The 22,307-nt window shown below is 43.6% G+C and overlaps 1 protein-coding gene and 1 long non-coding RNA gene across 3 annotated transcripts; one reads left to right on the top strand and one right to left on the bottom strand.

The window, feature by feature from the left end:
• Positions 1-1,133: 1,133 nt before the first annotated feature.
• DCTN4 (dynactin subunit 4) lies at positions 1,134-18,605 on the bottom strand. 2 transcript variants are annotated; one of them, XM_034778765.1, is made up of 14 exons: positions 18,422-18,605; positions 15,805-15,875; positions 15,062-15,240; positions 13,301-13,344; positions 11,437-11,544; positions 10,398-10,418; positions 9,364-9,437; positions 8,813-8,925; positions 7,510-7,619; positions 6,326-6,399; positions 5,382-5,436; positions 4,634-4,741; positions 4,089-4,186; positions 1,134-3,665 (listed from the first exon to the last, which is right to left on the bottom strand). In XM_034778765.1, the coding sequence occupies exons 1-14, from the start codon at positions 18,554-18,556 to the stop codon at positions 3,452-3,454; spliced, it is 1,404 nt and encodes a 467-aa protein (XP_034634656.1). In that variant the 5' UTR covers positions 18,557-18,605; the 3' UTR covers positions 1,134-3,451. The 2 variants fall into 2 exon arrangements, with proteins under 2 accessions (XP_034634656.1, XP_034634657.1); XM_034778766.1 differs by lacking the exon at positions 10,398-10,418.
• A 1,031-nt stretch (positions 18,606-19,636) lies between these two features.
• LOC117881878 lies at positions 19,637-21,574 on the top strand. Its single transcript, XR_004646879.1, has 2 exons — positions 19,637-19,910; positions 20,378-21,574. It is a non-coding gene; the product is annotated as an uncharacterized LOC117881878 (long non-coding RNA).
• Positions 21,575-22,307: the final 733 nt, after the last annotated feature.

Genomic DNA, 22,307 nt, shown 5'->3' with positions numbered 1-22,307 from the left:
AAAAGAATTAGATAAGTTGTTAGAAGATAGCTAACGGCCATTGATTGACCTAAGATGGTCAGGGATGCAACCATATGCTAAGCTTCAGACTGCAAGATACTGGGACTGGACAACAGGGGATGGATCACTTGATAATTGCCCTGTCCTGTTAATTTCTTCTAAAGCATCTGGCACCAGCCTCTGTCAGAAGACAGACTACTGGGCTAGGTGGACCAGTGGTCTGATGCAGTATGGACATCCTTATGTTCTTACGTTCAAGAATGATGTGGGGTAACCTCAATTTTTCTCTCATAATTAAGACCAAAATAAAAAGTATTTCCAGCCAAAATCTTCAGTAAACTGGAGCTAAAGTAGAAGCTGTGTATCAGTTTAAAGAACATGCCTTGGTATTGTTAGTTTTAGTAAAATTTTATTGAGAGCCAGGAAATTTTAAATAAAGGCAAAACTTTGAAAGACTCAAACATTTGAAATTATGGAAATGGAGAGTTAAGGAACCCTAAACCATCTTAGGTCTGTGCTCCTATCCATCACAAACTTGTTTCTAAATTATCTTTTATATTCATTTTGATAGAATGAAAGAACTAGAGGTGCCTTGTGCTGGTGTCCTCCTGCAGTCAGTTATACAGAGTGTACACGGCCAGCTCACTCTTAAAGCCGAGAACATTTTAAACCCAATACAGCTGGTCATCTGTAAAGTCCTATTTTGAGTCCATAGCTAAACTTAAGGGCTAAATTGCTAAAATACAGGATTTCAGATGTTACCTACCTGTGTGAGAGATTTATACTTCTTGGATAGTCTAGAGATGAAGATAGAGAGTGGCAGAAGTGCAATACATGTTTACAATTTCACTATTTTAAGCTGGTTTGGGAATAGTTCATGTGAATAAACTACTGAAGTCCATTACAAACAGCTGAGTGACAGTATAATCCAGTAGCAAGCATGGGATTTGCAATCAGGAGCTCTTGATTCCAGCTCTTCTGTTCACACTTTTACAGTCTTAGAGAAGTCACTCAACTCTGGTTGAAATTTCACCCTCATGTAAGTGATGACTGGAATGATCCCTACCTCATATACACATTGAGCATTAACGTGGTACTGCACTTTAATACTGTTATTGCACAAGATAAAAAAGCCAGCTTTGTCTGCTTTATTTATTTTAAGTTCACCACATAAATTAAGCTATAAGGCTACACAATAATCTGTCATTAATGGAGTTAACATTGATAACGGCAGAGTGCTTCCATTGTTCTCCATTGGAATAAGTGAGGTGTTTTGCACAAATATGCATGGAAAACAGCTAAAGTTACTCCTATCTCCTATAAGCTTTTAAGGGAAAAGAAATTCACCGGACTAGTTAAGCCATTCAAAGCCAATGTGCCCTTTACTTTTCAAGATAGCAGTTCAGAGTACCAGAGTACATCTGATTTTCTTAAAACAATAACTAGGTGCTAAAGAACCTTTCTTGTGTAGTTCAATAGAGCAACATCCCAGCTCTAAACTCAGCTACAAGTGGTGAACTATCCAGTTTGAAAATATCAGCCAGCCAGCCAAAAACTAGTTTGGAAAAGATGGTTTTTGATAGATAGTGTTGATAGTTTGCCAGTTACTTTGGCTACTGAAGAAAACTCAAAGCTTAAGTGTTGTTATTTGGTTACATAAGACAGTAGCAGACACTTATTAACACTATACATTTATGAATAAATACTGGCTACACTTAAACTCATGCTGTACATCTGTGTATCATCTATGCAAATTTGTAAACATTAAGCCCCTCTCTGCTGTGATATCCATGGCACAAACTAGCAGATAAGGTGCAGCTCCTTCCCAAAGGCTGTCAAACAGGATGCAGATCAATAGGACTACCTCTAGACACAAAAAGGGTAGCAGTTTCTGCATGTCACGATGCCCCAGTCTATTCATTGCATTAATATTTGACTAAGTTAAAACTATGCATTTTTCTCCTTTCCCAGATGCCACACATCTTACACTACAGAACAGCAGAGTCATATACAGTACACATGTTCCTTATTTAACTAAGCAGAGCATATCTGGAAGGGCTTGAAGGCCACTTGGTTATCTTCAGGTTGCATGTCAAAGCCCCAAGATAAAGATTTTTGTAGTCTGCATTTGCTGCTCATTCAGGGAGATGTTTCACAAAAGTCACTGCTTTTAACTAAGAGCAACTGAAAAATAATCTTTGTAGGAAGAGAAATCCCGCACTGGTTGCACTATAGTACTGTAGTTAGTGGTAATGGTGGCATGTTACAATAAGAGTCATGGACATGCTGTTTGTAACTGGTTTTAGATCTGACTTGCGGCCAAAATAAGCCTTATGGTAGCACATAAGTTACACTTATGTTATGGCCTGGTATATGCTTCTGAAGTGCGGAGGGTTAGCATAAGCCTTTCTTCCTTTTAATTTTTTTCTGCTCAAGGAGCCCACAACTCCCCCAAGTCACTAGTAAACACACTGAGCACACTCCTGAACCCTTAAAGGTTTTGTGTGTATTAAAATGATCTGAGCTGTCATATTCTTTGGTTGATTTCACCATTCACTGAAAATAATTTATTGAATGCAAAAATTGCACTCAGTAGTGTCCTAGCCTCAATAAAAACTGAAGCAGCAGCATTTTCACTTCAGTGACCTATTGGTCCTCCCAAATCTTAGAAAACCAGGCATAATAACCTACATTTTCCAACAAAAAAAAGGGCTTAAAATGATATAAATTATAAGCCAAGCCCACAAGAGCTACAGTAGACTATTTTTCAACACAAGAAGCAAATTGTTAAGATCCACTGCCTCCCAAACAAGCTGTAGAGAGCAAAGCATTCTTTTTCATAAAGGGGAGGAAAAAGAAAAAAGTTACGCCTTTGAGTGCCTGGGCTAAAGAAAATTTTAAATTAATGAGATTTTAATAGGGGATGGGAAGCAAGTAAGAGTGTATCATGCTGCTGCAACAGATGGCTATTGTAACCGAAGAGACAGGGCCACAGCCCTGGAGTGTTTGCTCATGAACAGCAGGCTCTACCAGAGAAAGGATTTGTTTTGTTGAGTATTTAAATATTGGTGTCACGGGACTATATGGAGAAGAGGAAAGCCAACGTAAGGGTTTGAGGGTTTTTTGTTGGTAATGCTAATTTGACTTCAGCAAGGGATAACACAGGTCTAGAGATGGCCTTCTTTGTGCTGTAACTTAAACAAGCATGTGGTGTTGTGAGAAAGCCACAGATTCACATAGTAGGCATTACAGAGAGCAGAACAAATCATCTGACAACAGAGTTACCTTCCCCCCTGACTCGTGCAACCTCCTCCTCATTTCTTGGCGGGAATTTGTGGTGCGTGTGCACATCACAAAGGAGGTTTCACAAACCATTTCAACAGGATGCATTCTGTCATGGCAAAAGAGTCTATCCCGTGGCCACCTTTATGGATCCAGCTGTTGGAAGCCATTATGGGAGCAGTGGGCCAAGGCTGAGCTCCACATGATGGGTGAGCCAGATAACCTCAGAACTCTGATCACCTTCCTCACTGGGGCGGATTGGAGCGGCCAGATTTTTAAACTCATGCTTCATCTTAAAGCTCACGGTCACTTCACCCTCTTCTTTCTGTGGAGTGACCTTGATGAAAACTCCCACCTTGTTGGCCTTTCTGAAGGCTACAATGCTGCAAAATAAGAAGCAGAGCATTAGATCAGCAAGTCTCAAGCAGCTTCTCTCTTTATGGGACTGATGCAACATTTCTGGACAGATCTTTAAGTTATTCTAATACCAGCTAGTAACGATCCAGTTTTTCAAGTATTACGAGTGGTTGTAAACTCTTCTTGAAAAGCTAGCATGGTTCTCCAGAGAACAGACAGCGGGAACAGCTGCTTTCAATCTGCAAGCCGACATGGCAACGCACAACCTATATAGAAGGGAATGTTTCCTGAACGATCCATACCACAGACTGAAAAAACAGAACTCCTACATTGCTCAGGCTTGACAAACGCCTATGCGCTGAGGAAGAGTAACGGAAGAGGAAGTTGCTGAACATCAGCAAATACTGCATGCCACGTTATCCCCCACGCATGAAAGATGGAAAACTCACTCAGGGTCATCTTGGAAATCCTGAGGTTCTGCCAACTCGTCATATTCTGCTGCGGCATCTTTGCCGGCTAGGATTAGCTCCTTGGGAGGAACCACCACCTGCAAAACAGTATGGAGAAGGATAGTGCTGAAACGCATCCCACCATCGGCATATCTAGCATCAGAGTAGGCACTCCTTTCTGAAGGCTAGTCAAGCAAGGGGGCACCACAGAGGGAAAGGAGAAGAGTCCTCTGGTTTTCCTCCTTATCAAATGGTCACTATCACACTTTTCCCTTGGATTAGAAAGTTACATCGTCTGAGTTATGGATGCTGATAATAAACCTGTTGAAGGTGATTCACAAATTGTACAATGGTGGTATTAATGCCCTAGGTTTAAGGTTTAAACCTCCCACATAAGGAGCGTGACACACCGCTGAGACTGATGTACATGAATCCTCCTGTAGCTTATGAGAAGTTGGGTGCTGCTCAGCCCAGCCCATATGAAAGCACAGTGCACTGGAATAGGTCTCTGCATTATCAGATTGTACAGCAAGAAGGTGCAATACCTTAGCAGTACTGTTGATGTCATCGGGGTCTCCCTCCTCACACTCCATCAGTGTGACATGGGTGAGGTTTTCCACTGGATTGGTCAGAGTCAGAAGAACTTGGCTCTCCTGGTGAGATACATAGGCAGGATGCACAGTTTGGGAACCAATTACACCAAAAAAGCAGCTTTCACTCTTAGAGCTCTGCTTTCTAGAGCTGACCTCCAGCTGGCTAATGTTGCCTTCAAAACAATGTCACATTAATTTCCTGAAGATCTACAGAATACGCTGCTGCTGTATACCATCCATCCTCCTCATGGGACGTATGTATTCAGAAAAAGGATGCTTTGCCATGTTGCACTTATGAAGGGCACTTCCACCTCACTATTACAATTTTATAGAGTGAAAAAGTATGCTAGGAATTTACTCTGACTCCCAACTCCCCCGATATACTGGCACATCTGTGACATTCACCAGTATCATACTGTACTGTAGTCAACTCATTTGAAGTGAAAAGATTTCTTGCCCACCTCGTCCCAGACCAAGATAAGGACACCACTGGTAGATCTTGCCACCCCTTAGTTATGGTACTGTCTCTGAACTGCAGTAGTTGCTGTTTAACTCCATTCCATTTAGCTATGATACATGAAGCTAATGCCATCACAAACCTAGTCCCTAATCATGCCAGAAGACCTTTTTAAAATATTGTGGATCCACCATTCATACTCTACTTTCCACCCTAAGGGGACATGAAAAGAGAAGCACTGACCTTCATGTAGCGCAGGTTGGGAATGGACATGATCCTCACCTCAGGGATGTAGTTGCTACAAATGAAAGACATAACCTGAGTCTGCTCTTACCAGTACCCTTTCTGTCAAGAGTCCACCTACACAGTCAAAGATACTCATCTGACTTGTTTAGACTGTATGCTTTAGTTTGTTTAAAAAGATACATTTCAATCAAAAGGATTATACAGAACAGACAAATCCAGTGCTCTGTAAATAAATCCTATCAACTCCAACCGTATTTTTTTAAACAAGAGATAGTGAATTTCCTTTTGCTTTTTGACTAAAGTGGAATTTCAAAAAACTAATGTAACATTGTTCTAGAAAGTTTTAAAGGGAATTATTAACTGACATTAAGATCACCTGCTTTAAAGAGATACTGTACAGCGAAGTGCCAAAGGAGCTCCTAGTAATATTGCACTGAAGATAACCTCATAATACCTCCCCTCCAGGTAATTTAAAAAAAAACACAAGTATGCTGTAATTGTCCCCCAAAGCAACGCATTTTACTTGAAACCTGTTTACGCTAGGATAGCTTTTGTGCTCATTTGCATGATGCCACCGAGAACAACATCTCAATGCTGAAGCATCAAAGATCATCGTTTTTGCTTAAGTTTTAAATGAAAAAGCCACAATTTTTCATAGCTGGTGTTCGTAGATCTACTTAATCTTTGGCAACACTCCACTACCGCATACAACATTCTGCTAGATCTATTAAAAAAAAAAAATTCTTGGGTTACTTAAGGAAACATTGCATGAGCATCTGTGTCTCCACAACTAGTTTCAGTGACCATATTATTTTTTACACCCCCAGTTATTCCTGAATTTTTTACATCAAGACCACTGCTAGGCCTAAAAGGTAGGTTTTAAACTAGATATTAATACACAGCAAGCTACTGCTCCCCCCATCCATTCCCAGCATACTCACACAGCAACCAGTTGGATTTTGAATTTGATGGATGTTGGATTGAATTCTGGTTTACTCAGATTATGTTCACATTTCTAAAAGAGATGAAAAGATATTATAAACATCACCAAAACACGCATTGTGTACAACCACACAATAAAGACTAGGACCTGCAAGTGTCACAGTTTGGATGTTCTATTTACTAATTCGGTTGGCCTAAGGACCTAGTACACACAAATTGTCCTGAATTTGGTCGAAATTCTGATAAACTGAAAATTTCCAGTTCCAGTGCTATCTTGAAAACCTAAGCATTTGGATTCTCTCCCCATTTTCAAAAAACAAATGGACAAGCAACTACATAATGCAAGACTACAATCTCGTCACAAATCTGCACTAAACCGGAGTTACTACAACCCTTTCCTTCAGATGAAATTAAATTGTATTCTTATCTGTTGATAATATGTAGCACCTGGATATCATTTTACATCTTCAAAATACTTTAAAACGTGAACTAATTAATCCTCAGCTCTTCTGGAAGCTAGATAAAGATTATCCCCATTTGCTAGATGGAAAACAGATGTGTTGCCCAAGGTCAGATAGTGAATCAGCAGCAGAACCAGGATACGAATTCAAGACTTCCCGGGTTCTATGCCTGTTCTCAGTCCTCTGCTTTTCTGTTGGGACACGGTCTGAGAATCAGTATTGTGCACTGGGTCACATCAGTGGTAACCGACTTTCCATGTTTACTGACTAGGTTTGTTTTTTTAAACCAAAGGCCATTTTATAATACCAATTATATAAGGTACTCCCAATCTAACAGCTAGTTAAGGCATTTAAGTCCAGATTTTTGAAGGTATTTAAATCCATAAAGATGCAAACAAGTGCTTAGTGGGATTTTCAAACGTGCCTAAGCAAGTCGTCACTGGGAGTTAAGTGCCTATCTGCTTCTTTAGGCACCTAAACACTTTCAAAAATCTGGCCCTTAGTCTCCAGCCATGTGCCTCACCCTGCCCTACAGGTTTAGTGGGCTTAGTCTGCTTCACCAGGCCCTGATCTAGTTGGTGGTTAGACGTTTTCTTATTTCATGATCCTTGAGCACTACTGTAGGCTGGAACTTTCAGAGACAAAATGCAGTTGCAAGTTAGTTTTCCAATTTAGGATTCCAAAGCCTAGGAAAAAGCTACTCTCTGTATCCGGTTACCTACCCGACAGCGCAGCGAGCGTTTGATCAGAAGGTGCTTATGGCGTGGGTAGAGCTGGGAAGCACAGATTGGCTGGAAGTCAGGCTGCAGAAGACGTTGGTGCAGGGTAGTCACTGGGTACATATTTGAAAACAAAAATCCAAATTTAATTCTCAACTAGAGTTGCATTAAATCATGCAGTGTGTTTGAGATTACGGTATACTTTTGCTACATTTAAGGAACTTTACATCACTGCTCCAGTGACTGCCCTGATCAAAAAAATTAAGATTTCCAGTAGTGCATGGACACAAAGATAGGACAGCTATACAAAGAAAGAGCAAGGCCCAAGCACTGTAGACATAGGTATGATAACGATGACAGCGAGCCATAAAACTGGGGACCAGACTTCTAAAGCCACTTCATGACTATTCAAAATGTATTAGGCATAAATAGGAAATAGCACTTGATCGCAGCCTTGAAAAATGTTACTCCCCCAGGGAAAATACAATTTTCTTTGCTTTTTTCATTCTCAAATCAGTTGAGCAGTGCACGGTACAAGACAGAAATAGCAGTCTCTGATCCAAGGAGTTTGCCCAGTTCAGACTCATGCACCAGATTACCCAAAAGGTGTATTCCTAAAGCAGTGCAGATTTCTTAGACATTTGCTTTTGTGGATTTGAAAGGAGAGGATGGACATTTGGCACAGTGCGTAAGTAGCACAACTAAAAATAGAAAATCTAGATTATTGTTTGAACTTCATATTTTATACTATTTGTTCCCAAAGTTCCTCAGCCAATTTACAAAGACTTGCCAACGGAGGAAAAATCCAGCTAAATAATCCAAGAGAGTGTAAATAAACTATTTAAAACTTATGCCAAAGAAATGCACAATTGTTATTATAAAGCTCTTTGTACAAGTCCACTCCCTATCGGCACAGCTATTTCCCTCATTTCCTGTTATTACTAACAAGGACGTCTGCTCTTTTCCTCCTCCAAATGCTGCCAGTTTTCCAAAGCAAATAAAGTCATTAACAAACTGCAATCACAAGTATGCAAGAGGACAGTCCTGACTTTACAGAGGCTCATTTCAACTTTTCTTATTAGACAATGAAGTCTAACCTCAAGCAATTAATGCTGTAATGTAAAAAGCCAAAGATTTCATCATTCTTTACTAAGTTATGTCACTGCACCACCTCCAGCAATACAATTAATAAAACCATGCAAACATTAAAAACCCAGAAGGATCATTTAATGTGGACAAAGTCTAGGCTGTTCTCAACGGTTAGCTGGTAGCAGCACAAGAAACAAAATGGAATGTAAGCCATTACCCTCTGTTAGATTTATTGGTCTTGTGTAATAATCCTCAGGCAGAGGTTCCACTTCTTCTACAGCATCAGCGGGCTCAATCTTTATCTCCCTCAGGTCCTCCCCTTCTTTCAGGCTGAAGCAAAAAAAAGTAAAGACAAATTAGGGAGTCATTAAACATGGTACACCTTTAATGACTGAAAATATTATACCGGAATAAAGTGTCAGATTACACTCCAAACGAAAAAAAACAGCGTTAAGGCTGAGATTCCCTTTTAACTCACATCACGGTCTGAAGTAACTGACTTTCATTAACTTCTATTCAGAAATCTATGCAATATTTAGGAACAACAGGGTAAATTACAGGATGAGTGACCGCATGGAGATTGAGTAGTGATCTCACTCCCTCTGCCCTGGCATTTTACATGATCTCATCTCTCCACCTACTCTAGAGATGAAGCCCTTTTCCAATAATATCAGATAACTTATTCATCTTTCTCAATTTATACCTTTATTTTCCAGTTTATCCCTTTCATCCTTCCCACCGACAACGTACCAAACCCTGAAAACTCACGAGAGTCCGGAAAGAGCACTGATGGACATCCCAGGCCTCTGACGCTGGAGTCTGGTTCCAAGGCCGTATTTGTCCTACAAGGAGGAAAACAGTACCACCAAATCCAGATCCGCTGTCTGTCAGGACACAGGCCTGCAGCAAGCTCAAGCCTGCGACAGCATGGCAAGCATAGGGTGCCAAGCAAATGAAAGCAAATGGAAAGTTTCTTCTCTGCTCAATAATTTGCAGATTTTCTCTGCAAATCTTGTTGGTAAAAAACTTGTGGGCCAGGAGGGGCAGAAGTATACTGTCAAAGATTTGTCAAGCTTTAATTCTTTACTTTAACCACCAGGCTGAACAACGACTATGTGCTGAACTCAGTTGTACTCTTGAAGGCAACTCAGTTATAGTTAGCGCAGAAGTGGGTAAGTGTGAGCATATTGCAGACTAAAACACTTTGGTTTGCACTGCCATCAGAAGTAGATGGAGAAAGTGGAATACAGATTCAAGTTCTGGATGGCATGGGAACTGGCTATCTAAGTCTACCCACCTCTAGGCATGACCATAATGGGCAAGGACAGCTGAGGTGCTCGCTGACTTACTATATCTTAGCTGGAGACAGGATGCTAAAGGTGGAGGACCTGCTGCTGTGAGGCCTAAAGAACCTGACTTCTCAGACCTTCAAGGGACTGCTGCAAGGCTCATCCTATTAGGCAAGAATTTGCTTCACCTGGAGCTAAATGAGAGCTTTTCATCTGATGGGTTGGGCTGACTGGTAGGAAGCTTATTGACGACACCCATACTGGGCAGCCATGTTAGTCTACACAGGGACTGTGTCTTAGCCAATACGTCGGAAAGTGCTATTTTTCAAACATGTTATGTGTCTGAGGGCCAAAGAAAGAAACCCTACGTTATTAAATTACAAGGTTTATAATGAAGGTCAGAACGATGTTAAAAATCAAACTGGGCGGGACTTCAGACACACTATTGGTATGTGAGTGGTTTCAAGTTGCTCTACAAGAGCTTTAACACTAGCAGAAACGGAAGAGACTTACCACTACGTGTATTGTGTGTTGCTGTGAAGAGCCCCCAAAAAGCAGCAGGTAGCAACGGAGACAAAAAATGCAGCCATAAGACGAGAGCAAATGCACAGAGCAGGCTGGTTATACAGTTAACCAAAAGATTGCAAGCATACAGAGACTTATTCTGCTAAATGAAGCAAGCTTCTCTCTAGTAGTTACAATAAATGTACTAATCAGGGCTGATAAATTGTTAAGCCCAACTTCAGTTAAGACTTTTAGCAGATAACCAATATGTGTCAATCCTGCATTAGGAGGAGAGTTGGCAAGTATCTGATGAACAGGCGTACAGAATCGTATAGAGAAGTATTAACCCTGGTATCCTGGCTAAATTCCAACTCTGGCATTTGTGTTCTCTCTAACCTCCCCCTATATAGTTTCAAAATATAAAGAGATTCTTTCTATCCTTTAAAAAACACTGCTGTGTTACACAGGGGCAGAACTGCTGCAATGTCCTCACACAAGAAGCGGCTGCATTTCACTGCTAGCTGAGCTGATCCCTTCACACACCGTCCGTGCAGCAGATTTTGGAGATCCTTCAGGGATTATTAGATGCAGGGGCTGGGAATTAGTGAAATTCTTGGAGGGAAAATTATTGATCCTACCTCTCCACCCCCTCCCCCCGAATAGGCCTGAGTGACTAAATATAGGTTCTTGGGGGGGAGGGATAGCTCAGTGGTTTGAGCATTGGCCTGCTAAACCCAGGGTTGTGAGTTCAATCCTTGAGGGGGCAAAAAAACAAAAACAAAACAAACAAAAAAACCAACCCCTGTCAGGGACAGTACTTGGTCCTGCTAGTGAAGGCAGGGGACTGGACTGGACAGGACAACCTTTCAAAGTCCCTTCCAGTTCTAATTTTTTTTTTTTTTTTTACTTCAAATCCTTCTTGACCGATTTCCTTCCTTTTTTCTGGCAGGCACTATTATCCATCTAATCTTCAAAACTGAGGCAGTAAAGAAGCCCTGCTCCTGTGCTCCACTGTTTCTACTCTAGGAGCATCACCGTCCCAGCTCACCGAAAAGGCCAGGGGCATGTAGTTTCGGCGTCGCACCAACTTCTTACGGTCCCGCTCAATCTTCTCTTTCTGAGCCAGCTGCTGGTAATACTCAACCAGTTTGTTAATCTGAAGGAAAAAAAGGATCAATTATGTGCTGTGTGAAACACTATGCCGGACAGGTCAATGGCATTCATCCATCTGTTGGGTTTCCCTTCCCATAAAGTATTTTCTACCATTGCCAAAACTGGTTTCATTTTGAAGGAAATACATTGAGGAAGCGTAGATGTCTCTGAATCTTACCACACAACGGGCAACAGGAGCAGAAGTTTCATTGCTCCTCAACACCCTCTACCATGGCTCATCTTGAGACCAATTCTATTATAAAAATAACACATTACCCCACTTTCACTTCCCAGCTACCACAGTAATGGAGACGTTTTTCAGGCTATGGGGTGGAACACATGACACTCTCCAAAGTCATGGAGAATACTGCATGGCCAGTTGAGAACAATTTGGTGTTGAAATACAAGTGGAATCTCCTTCTCAGAGACCAACTGTGTTTAATAGAGGATGAGGATAGTAAGATATATTATGTTGGGGACCAGGAGAGCTCCAGACCTAGAAGAGGGGATGACCAGGAAACAACTTCTGTTCACACAGCCAACAAGCGTTTTTTCAAACAGTTTGCATGTTAATAAAAATAAGTGTTCCTGCCAAGTTAGATCCCAACTTCCAATGTAGTTTCAATTCTTTGGAACTTAGTTTCTGTGTGTGGAACTTTCAGATGAAGTCCAAGAAAGCAAAGTCATGTCTGATATATGCCATTAAATATTCATGTTTGCAGCATCGTTGTAGCTGTTGGTCCCAGAACATTAGAGAAATAAGGAGGGTGAGGTAAAATCTTTTATTGGGCCAACTTCTCTTGGTAAAAGAGACAAGTGTTTGAGCTTACACAGAGCACTTCTTCAGGTCTGGGAAAGGTACAGCTAAATCCAAGGTGGAACAGATTGTTACTATAAGTAGTTAACACACATTGTAATAGACCCTTCAAGGTGAAGTGGCCCATTAACATCTCTGCAGGTGTAGGACTGAAAAGGGAAGTTAGAGGGTTACAGATTGTTGTAATAAGCCAAACATCTAGTGTCTTTATTAAGACCATGATATTTAGTGTCTAGCAACATTATGAATTTAAGCTCCCAGGCTCATCTTCTGAAGGTGGTGTGTAGGTTTCCTTGAAGATGAGGACTAAGAAGTCAGCTATGGAGCGATCACTTTGTGAAAAGTGTTCACCCACAGGTGATATGGTGTTTTTCGTCTTATTTTTCTGTGAGAGTTCATTCACGAGCATAGTGATTGTCTCGTTTCACCCACATTGTTGTTGCTGAGGCATTTAGTGCAGTAGAGGAGGGACACCATGTGTTGTGATAGGCATGTGTAGGACCCATGGATCTTGAAAGGTGTGTTGTGGGGAGGTATTGATCATCATAGCAGTGGAGATATGTCTACAGGTTTTGCATCTATGTTATGTTAAATATTCATGGCACTTTTCATAAGGGTATTGGTTTGGCCCTAACATTTCCCTCACCACATGCTTTGTGCCAGTTGGTGGCATTTCAACAGTGTTCTGCACAGAACTTTGGGATCTTTCAGGACAAGAGGCACTATATAAAATATTACACCTGTGGTAGGATTTGGCAGTCTCCAAGGGGCTTTCCTTCTGCTGAATTCAGCCAAGACGCTGACCTTATGACTACATGTAACCACAGTTGCTTTCTCAGGAATAACTGAGATACAAAATTCACTGATCCAAAAGTAAGACCAGCGCCTTTCTGTCCTATGCCACCCTCCTAAGGTTTAAGCTTTACCTGTCCCCTTCACTTACCCTCTGGGTATGTGGATTCTCCGGCTCCTGCCAACCACCACTGGCTGAAACAAAGCAAAAATGTAACAGTCCTCAGAAGGAGAAGAGTCTCATGCTCAATTCTCTGGGCAGCTAGAACAACTGTTCCTAAGACTCAACATCCATGTTTTCCATGACAAGGCTGTAGATGAGAAGTTGTAGGCAAAGTTTCCAATTTTGTCATGATAAATCTTGCCTGTTTGTTGTAATAAGATGCTTGTTTAACACTAAAATCCCACACTAGTGGCTGCCACCAACAGCAGCACAGATCATGTGAAACGCTATGCTGAAATCTTGGAAAGATCCATGAGGTTCCTCTATTTGGAAGGCTATTCACATGAAGCTTCATGGAGAAGTAGCTTACTTGATCAGTTTTTATACAGCATTTTAAACTTGTAAAGAATCACATTATCTACAGCAAAGGGCCCAACTAGTGCTATTTATGTAGTTGACAGGAGATGTAATTATTTCACAAGTCATAATTCTCACAAGTCATAATTCTTTGGCAATCACAATGTCCTTCCAGATGAATTAATGTAAACTAGTTTCCACCTCTACCCAAAGTATCCCCGAAGATGTCTCAGTGTGAACAAGAACTGTTGATGAAGTTTTTAAAACCATTCCATAAACGAGTCCCAGATTTGGACGCCACCTGCCAGTTTACATAAGGTCACTGAAGAATCATAAGCTGATCTTACTCCCTTCACAGCATAATTAAAATTGCCATTAGTCTAATCATACAGTATTCAAACAATTATTTACAGTGCTTTAATCGTGAAGTGAAACACCAGGAAATTAAATGATACAAAAGTAAGTAAAACCCATGCACTAGGAAGAGTGTAGTAATGATTTAGTTACATGACAGCCAAAGGAATACAATATAAAATAGAGAGCTTAAATTCTGATTAGATGGCAAGACTAACGGATCCCAAAATAAGTTTCCATTGCAGGACAAACTCAACATAGCCTATCCACCACTTCGACATCCAATATTTTTAAATGCAACACGCAAGTGTGTTAGGTAATTAACAAATAAACCACAGTGTCTCTGCCTTTCAGAGTTTGCAAGCGAAGGTCCCAATCCTGCACTCACTCTGAACTATAGCCACAGGGGTTCTGGGCAGGCACAGGGATCTGCTGGTGTCAAGTCAGCTACAGGATTGTGGCTTAACAGGCTAATCTAAACAGTAAAACTGTGCAGGTTCTATAATTACTATATTCCCTGCTAGGCAAGGGATTTAATATACAACATTGAAAAATGCCTTGAAAGGAAAACCTAAATTCAAATACTGAATCTAAAAAGGCTTCAAAATATGAATATTTTGACATCTTAATAGAAGTGCCAGTTTACAGAAGTGATGGAGTTATCAAAGTACATCACACATCTGTGCTGTCAAGCTGATCTACTTAGGAATCTGAAATAATGGTAGTTTGTTATACAGAGAACAGTTCTGATTAAGGGTGAAAAAAAAGAGTTCCTAGTTCAATTGGAACTTTTACACGACAGGGTGAGAAGTACCACTAACTAACTAATCTTAACACTTCTCAATTCGGAGAGTTCCTAAGTGGCAAGATCACTTTTTACCAAGAGGATGGGGTATCAAGCTCAGACTCTGTGGGTAAGTTTTAACTAGGGTAACACGCACAACAGACCTGGGAGCAATTTTTGTTATTTAATATCGCAGAACAAATGTTCTCTTCCAACATTACTCACTGTCCTGTCTTGAATACTGAGTTACTTACCAACAGACTTGTCTGCCATGCCCACATCTCTGGAAGTCCAGCGGCAAAATCCACAGGCCAGGTAATATGCTTTCTTCATTGTAGTCTTGGCTGGGTCATCAGGAAGTGGAGCAGGAATGCTTGTCGCCCTGGTGGAAAGTGTGTGCATGCAGCATGGGCAGTCAAAACAGTTAGCACACCTGTCAAAGACAAGGGAAAGTCATGAGATTAAAGGATCCTTGCCAGAACTCTAGTGTTACATAAGAGTCTTAGAGAAATGTTCTTAAAGAACTAAAATGTGCCTTTCTGGTCTCACACAGCAGCTTTAGAAAACACTGTGCTCATATAGATTTAATAAGGGAAGGAACAGGATTTCATAAAGTCAGCCAAAGGGTGGACAGAATGAGTTGGTAACACTGAAAAACAGTACTAGGGATGTAAGTTCATTCCAAAGCTCATCTACAACACATAAACGTGACGGCAGATGAACACAATATTATTATAGTGCCAAAAATTATACATAGCACTTCACAGTGAGACACATTCCCTGTCCACAAGGGATCACAATGTAAATAAGACAAAACTTAGGATAACAGTTCAGGAGGGAGACTGAGAAACTCAGGCATTATGGTGATGGGGCCGAACAGTACCTAGATGGGTCAGGGGATTATTAATGCTGGAGAAAAGATTGCTCAAAGTAAGGAGCTTTAAAAAGGAGAGATTTAAAGGAGGAGACATTGCAGTACAGAAGCAGCCAATCTTACCTATTCTTCTTCAGCTTAGCTTCAGCTGATGGCATATTTTCTAGGCAACTGGGACAATAGTGAGAGTCCACCTGGTGAACAACAGACAAAGAAGTCACTTCATCTCTCATGATGTGTGTATTTCTGGCCAGGACAGCAGCAGCTGAAACACTTTGCTGCATGATTTCAAAATGTTTTATGGACCATAACAGCAATGTGAAGTCAGTGAAGATGTAAGACAGATGTCTGATGTTTGAAATTTTTCAGCCTGGCTTGGCAAGGAGTTTCTCTTTAGTATCTTACCACAGAAGAGGGTCTTGTCAAGAAGGATTAAATGCTACTACCTAGGAAACTGGCTAAGTTTAACTGGGCCCTGATATGTTAAAGATTACAAGAGCCTCAAGATGATAGCCATCAGTTTCTGAACTTGAATAATTAAGTCAATAGAGGACTCTTGCCTTTCATCATTTTCCAACTATATGACTACTCTATTTCCATATATGATCACCATGTGTCTAACTTTATTTTGTCATAACAACTGCATGGGTCAGCAATTAATAGTCTGGAAAGTGTTGTATAGTTATCTTGTATCTTACAGAACATATCAATGGGAATATTATATCTCCTTATACATCCTTTTATTGACAGAGCTGAAATTAACAACTGGTAACTGTAATCTGCGAAACTGCTTCAGGTTTTGGACCTGCCGATACAGATTTTTCCTGTCTTAATATGTGACGACTAGCCCAGTCGCTGCAGTGAAACAGCATGAGAGATGCAGCCAACTTACTAACCCTTTTACATTGTTAACAAATGCTGAAATATTTGACCAAACAGATGCTTTACTTACATTAGATTATTTCATCTCCATTTTAAGTGCTTTACGAGTCTTTAGATACTTCAGAACGCAATCAAACCAGCAGTCTGACTCCAGGAATTTTGGCAGAATATCATTTTAAACAGCAAAGAGTCCTGTGGCATCTTATAGACTAACAGACGTATTGAAACATGAGCTTTCGTGGGTGAATACCCACTTCGTCGAATGCATGGGTATTCACCCACGAAAGCTCATACTCCAATATGTCTATTAGTCTATAAGGTGCCACAGGACTCTTTGCTGCTTTTACAGATCCAGACTAACACGGCTATCCCTCTGATATCATTTTAAGATTATTTTTCCAACTTTTGGTTAGGATGTGTCAACATATAACCATTTTTTCGAAAAAGTTGTAATTTGCATATAGAAAACAATATTTCCCTCACATCTTAAGCCTTTAGTATTTTATGTTTCATAAAACACAATCAGAGCAGTTTTCTTATGACCTTGTTGCTAAAGCCACCTCCGAATATAATTGTCAAGAAGTTGCAGTGCTCAAATCAGCAACCTTGGGATTGATACCTCACTAATTAAAATAACTAGTGCAAACTATTAAACACCTCTCTTGTGTTTTGTTTGATAGAAACATGGTGATCAGGATAGATTTTCAAGTGTCAGCAGTCTCTGGACAGAGGGTAACCCATTTATCCATAACCTCAGTTGATCACTATCTAGATTTTAAGTGTGAAAAGGCCTTGATTTTGAATGAACCTTTTCATTCCTGAAAAACAAATTCCTGCCTGCAAAAATCTACTTTGATTTCAAATACAGGGGAAAATGGATAGTCCAGATGAAAACAATTTTTTTTTTTACCTCGGAACCCTGAATCTGGACTCAGAGCAAGTCCCAGAGGCCAATGCAAGCTTATTTGTGACAGACAATACCCACCATTATCTCCTGAAAAAGGACACTACTCTACCGCACTTTGCATTCAGTGCTTTGTCTGGGGAGAGGTTTACACCTGACAACTCCCACCACCCCTCTGAGAGCTTGGGGAGCATCACACCTCCTGCCAGCTTGACAGCGAGGGAAAGCAGCCAAGCACAGGCCTCGCCCATGGCCATGGAGTGAGTCTGTGGCAGTCAGGAGCTCCCGACTCCCAGGCCAGAGCTCCTCTGTCCACACCACAGTGGGTCCCTGTGCTGTGCCTACAATGCCAGCAGCCATCCCGGGGTTATCCCTGGCCTCAGGGGCAATATCAGGCAACCAAGGGAAGGGCCAGACCCTGCTAGGGAGGGGAGCAGGAGACCTTCTGGCCAGCTCAGGCCATGGGTCCTTGGCCAATAATGGGAGGTGGGGGGGCTGGAGTGAGGGGGCTTGTTTGGGGCTGATGCCCTCACAGATCGAGACGGGGGGAGGGGACCCAACCCCCATGAGGCCAGGTGGGCCCCCCCCAGGTAGCGCCTGCCTAGGACATGGGGGAGCCCCTGCCAAGCCAGGCCACCTCCCTATAGTCCAGACGGGCCTGAATAGCTCCCACCCCCCCCCCATGAATGCCTTAACCAATCAGAAGACGAAGCTGGCCGACAGACAGCGATACAAACTAATCAAGAAGCCAGCCTGGTGCGAACCCCCCGCCCCCATGTAGTTGAACCAATCACAGGGCTCGACAGCTACTTCAGCTCCTCCCCCTCGTAGAGTGCTAGCGAATGGGAGGGACCAGAAGGCTTGAGCGGCAGGCGATGTGGCCAATAGGCGCCGGGGGCCGCCCTCCTCGCTGGCCTCCGGTTCGGCTGGCGGCGGCCCGGCCGCCGGGGTTACCTCGTGGGAGACGCACTCCAGGGAGCGGAGTTCGCTGCAGTAGCGGCAGAAGTAGAGCTGGGAGAGCGGCGCGCGGATCTCCTTTTCGCCGCGCACCAGGTACGAGACCCGCTCCGACTGCAGCAGCGACGCCATCTTGGGAGCCGGGGCCCAGCAGCCACCGCCTCGCCCCGTCACGTGATCCGGGCGCGCGGCACCCACGTGATCACCCAGCCACTTCCGGGAAAGGCACGTGGTGGGGTTCAAAGCGGGTAGTTCCCATGCGGGCCGGTAGGGGGAGCTGTGTGCCTTCGCCATGTGGTTCTATAGGGGCTCTGGAGCGCCTCACCAGGCCATGAGTCTATAGGGGCTTTGGGGGGTTGGCCCCTAGCAGTGCACCCCCCCAGCCAAGCCACAGTCCTCCCCACTCCAAGCAGGGGCAGGGGCAGGGCCCGCCCTGTGCCATGCGCCAGGAGGGATTGTGGCCAGGCGGCAGAGCCAGCACTGTACCCCAGCAGCTGCTGTGCCCGTCCTGGGGCGGCTCCCCTGGGTTTCAGTAGGGTTACCATACGTCCGGATTTTCCCAGACATGTCCGGCTTTTTGGGCCTCAAATCCCCGTCCAGGACGAAATCCCAAAAAGCCGGACATGTCCGGGAAAATAGGGAGGGAGGGACTGGCGGTGCTCGGCCGGGGGCTGGCGCCGCTGGGGCCGGCGGTGCTCGGCCAGAACCAGGGCCAGCGCCCTAGGCAGGGCCGGCTCTGGCTTTTTTGCCGCCCTAGGCAAAAAAGCCACCTGCCGCCCCCTCCCCAGCGCGGCAGGGAAGGGCGCCGAGCCTGGCCACGGGCTGCAATCCCCGACCGGCCAGAGCGCCGCGGGGAGGGTGGCGAGCCCAGTCGCGGCCCCGCTCTCGGGCCGGAGCGCCCCGCCGTGCCGCCCCCCTCCAGGCCCCGCCCCAAGCACATGCTTGGTGGGCTGGTGCCTGGAGCCGGCCCTGACCCCAGGGCCCGAGCCGGGCGGGAGACGCCGGGGCCAGAGCCTCTTGGCCTGAGTCAGCCAGCCGCCGGAGGGAGCCGCTCGGCCAGGGGGGCCGGACTGGCCCAGCCCCAGCTTACCTGCTGCCTCCCTGTTTCAGGCTTCCCGTGAACATTTGATTCGCGGGAAGCAGGGGAGCGGGAGCAGCAGGGGGGGCGGAGCGTTCAGGGGAGGGGGCAGAGTTGGGGCGGGGAAAGGGCGGAGTTGGGGCAGGGGCGGGGCCCCATGGAGTGTCCTCCTTTTTTTAAATTAAAATATGGTAACCCTAGTTTCAGGGGATTAACAGCTGAGATGTATGAGCCCGTTCCTGCCTGCTCTTCGGCTCCGCCCTGTTCTGTTCCTCACCTGGACTCTCCCATTTGTGTTATCGTAGCGCCCAGCAGCCCCAGCAGAGAGCAGGACTCCATTGTGCTAGGCGCTGTACAAACTCAGAACAGAAAGATGATCCTGGCCTTAAAGAACGTACGTTCTTAATGGTAAGTGGGTGGCCATGACAGACAGACAGGAAACGCAAGGAGACAATAAGACAAAAGTGTCCAACCATGGAGCACAATGATGCATAGGTGCCGATTTCCCTGCTTTCCCCTGGGAGCTCGACCCCCCCTCTGCCCCCGGCCCTCCCCCACTCCACCCTTCCCCCATTCCAACCCCTTCCCCAAAGTCCCTGCCCTCTCCCTGCCCCTATTCCAACCCAGGGATCAGAATTCACTTGCAATATTGCCAGCATCAGTCATTCAAAAATCTGAGTCAGGCCTCAAAAATTGTGAGATTGGCTTTAAAAATAATGAGATGTTTTTAAAACTGAGTTCTTTTTATTTGCCTTTTACTTTCTGAGCCTGGCTACACATTTTCAAGTTTTTCTGTGCAACCATAATTGCTAGAAACTTACTTTTTTTTTTTTTTAAATGAAAACTGAGATCCTCATGCAGTCTTGTCATTCTAGGAGCTGGGGCTTTAAGAAATACAGCAAAATACGAGACTTGCAGTAAAATTGTGACAGTTGGCAACTCTGCACTCGATTCTCAATGTAAAAAAATAGAGTTTTTGGTTACATATGCTGTTCTTCATGTCCAAGGTGCCACATACTATATTGCTCAGACAATACGTCCTTCGACTTCCAAGAGTGTTGGCTTTGGCTCAAAGTATCTGAAATTGCTTTATGAAGTTAGATATTGGTAGCGGAGTGACTTACATCAATGCATCAGCCCTTAAGCTCTCAGTAGTGAAGCTGACATGCACAGCCGGGAAGGAGATGTAGACTGGGATGCTGGGTTCCCCCATTACGTTTTGTAAAAAGCCTGCCGCCGAGGTACAACAGAAATCAATAACTGAAGTTTATGTGGAACCTAAGCAAAGACAATAAGACGCATGGGTGCCCATCTCCTAGGCAGCAGCGGTCTATCAAATGCTCTTCTTTGGGTTATGTTAACAGAGTTAAAAGTGGTGGTGCACCCAGTGAGGAAATAAACTACACTGAGGAAATAAACTACAGGAAATAAACTACAGTAACTGACAAAATAAACTACAGGAAATAAACTACAGTAACTGACAAAATCATTGCCAATCTGCGGAGCCATCTAGTCAGAGATCCCCTTTAATAAATAAGTGCTCAAACAAACTTGGCGCCACCATCCACTCAATGCCAACCAGGCAGAACTGTGCCAGGTTGGGATCTTTTTAATTACAGAGAGCCATCATATCTGCAGAATTTCCCTGCCTTTTACAGGAAGTGCCTTAAAACCCCCCCAGACTTTCACCGTTGCTCAAAACCATGACGAATATAAACTGGACTGTGAAGTGCCGGAGTTGTTATGGCCAAGCAACTGGCAGTAGCTCCCTGCTGTAACAGTGCCGAGAAGCAGAGCAGCTCTGCGCTACAGAAGTGCCTGCGGGGCAGGAATTTTCTGTTAACGTGATGTCCACCACCATGAAATCCGGAGTATTTCACTCAGCAGAGCGAGAACAGCCTGGTTTTTAAAACACATTACCGTTCTAAGTGATTTAGGATGAAAAGAGCATATGCTGTGGATTTTGTGATGAACTCTGTCATTCAAAGATTGGCTCTGAAGCTGGAACTCACACCTTTAAAGTGACGTGGTGGCAGTGAACGCTTAATAAACCATACTTATTTGGTACAACAGGCCCTGGTTTTCACTGCTTTTCTATCTCTAAAAAGACAAGTAACCACGCAGTGGGTTACCTGTGAGAGTCCCTTGCATCTGTGACTTAATCCATCATGAATATGTTCCAGATGGATGCTAAGAGCAGGTCTCGCTAGGGATTAAAGTATGGGATTGGGAATCAGGATATTTGGGTTCCAGTCTCAGCACTGCCGCTGGCTTGGGGAGTCTCTTAACTGCTCCAAGCATCCGTTTCCCCATCTGTAAAATTAGGAAAATAAGTTACCTCCCCAGAGCATTTGAACTTGTTAATCATTGCTAAGCACTTAGAGAGCCTCAAATGGAAGGTGCTGCAGAAGCGCAGTGTATTATTAGAACAACAAGGAGTCCAGTGGCACCTTAAAGCTTGTGCCCAAATAAATCTGTTAGTCTTTAAGATGCCTCCGGACTCCTTGTTGTTTTTGTGGATACAGACTAACATGGCTACCTCCTGACGAGTGTATTATTAAAGTAGCTGATGAGTGCTGGGGAGTTCCCTCCCGCCAGGCTGTCCTCAAGAAAGGCGTTAGGAGTTTTTCACTTGTGCTGTTTTGTAATCCGCCACTGGGAAGCGTTGCAGGACAGCGAGAGGCCCAGAAGCACATGTTTGCAGGTCATTGTTAGTGGAAGGTTTCCCACTAGAATCTCCTGGGCTTGAGCCAGCTTCATTAAGGGCGCAGAAAGTCTCCTGGTCTCCCCACATTCTCACCAAGA

This window comes from Trachemys scripta, chromosome 8 (genome assembly GCF_013100865.1).
Source record: "Trachemys scripta elegans isolate TJP31775 chromosome 8, CAS_Tse_1.0, whole genome shotgun sequence".
Classification (NCBI taxonomy): Eukaryota; Metazoa; Chordata; order Testudines; family Emydidae; genus Trachemys; species Trachemys scripta.
The sequence above is the reverse complement of the archived record's forward strand: the minus strand, read 5'-3'. Positions and strand labels throughout refer to the sequence as shown.

Coding starts and splice junctions, on each gene's coding strand:
- DCTN4 (XM_034778765.1), bottom strand. CDS start 18,556: ATGGCGTCGCTGCTGCAGTCGGAGCGGGTCTCGTACCTGGTGCGCGGC. Junction 15,876..18,421: donor TGGAGTGCGTCTCCCACGAG/GTAACCCCGGCG, acceptor GTTGTTCACCAG/GTGGACTCTCACTATTGTCC. Junction 9,438..10,397: donor AACACACAATACACGTAGTG/GTAAGTCTCTTC, acceptor TCCTCCTTGTAG/GACAAATACGGCCTTGGAAC.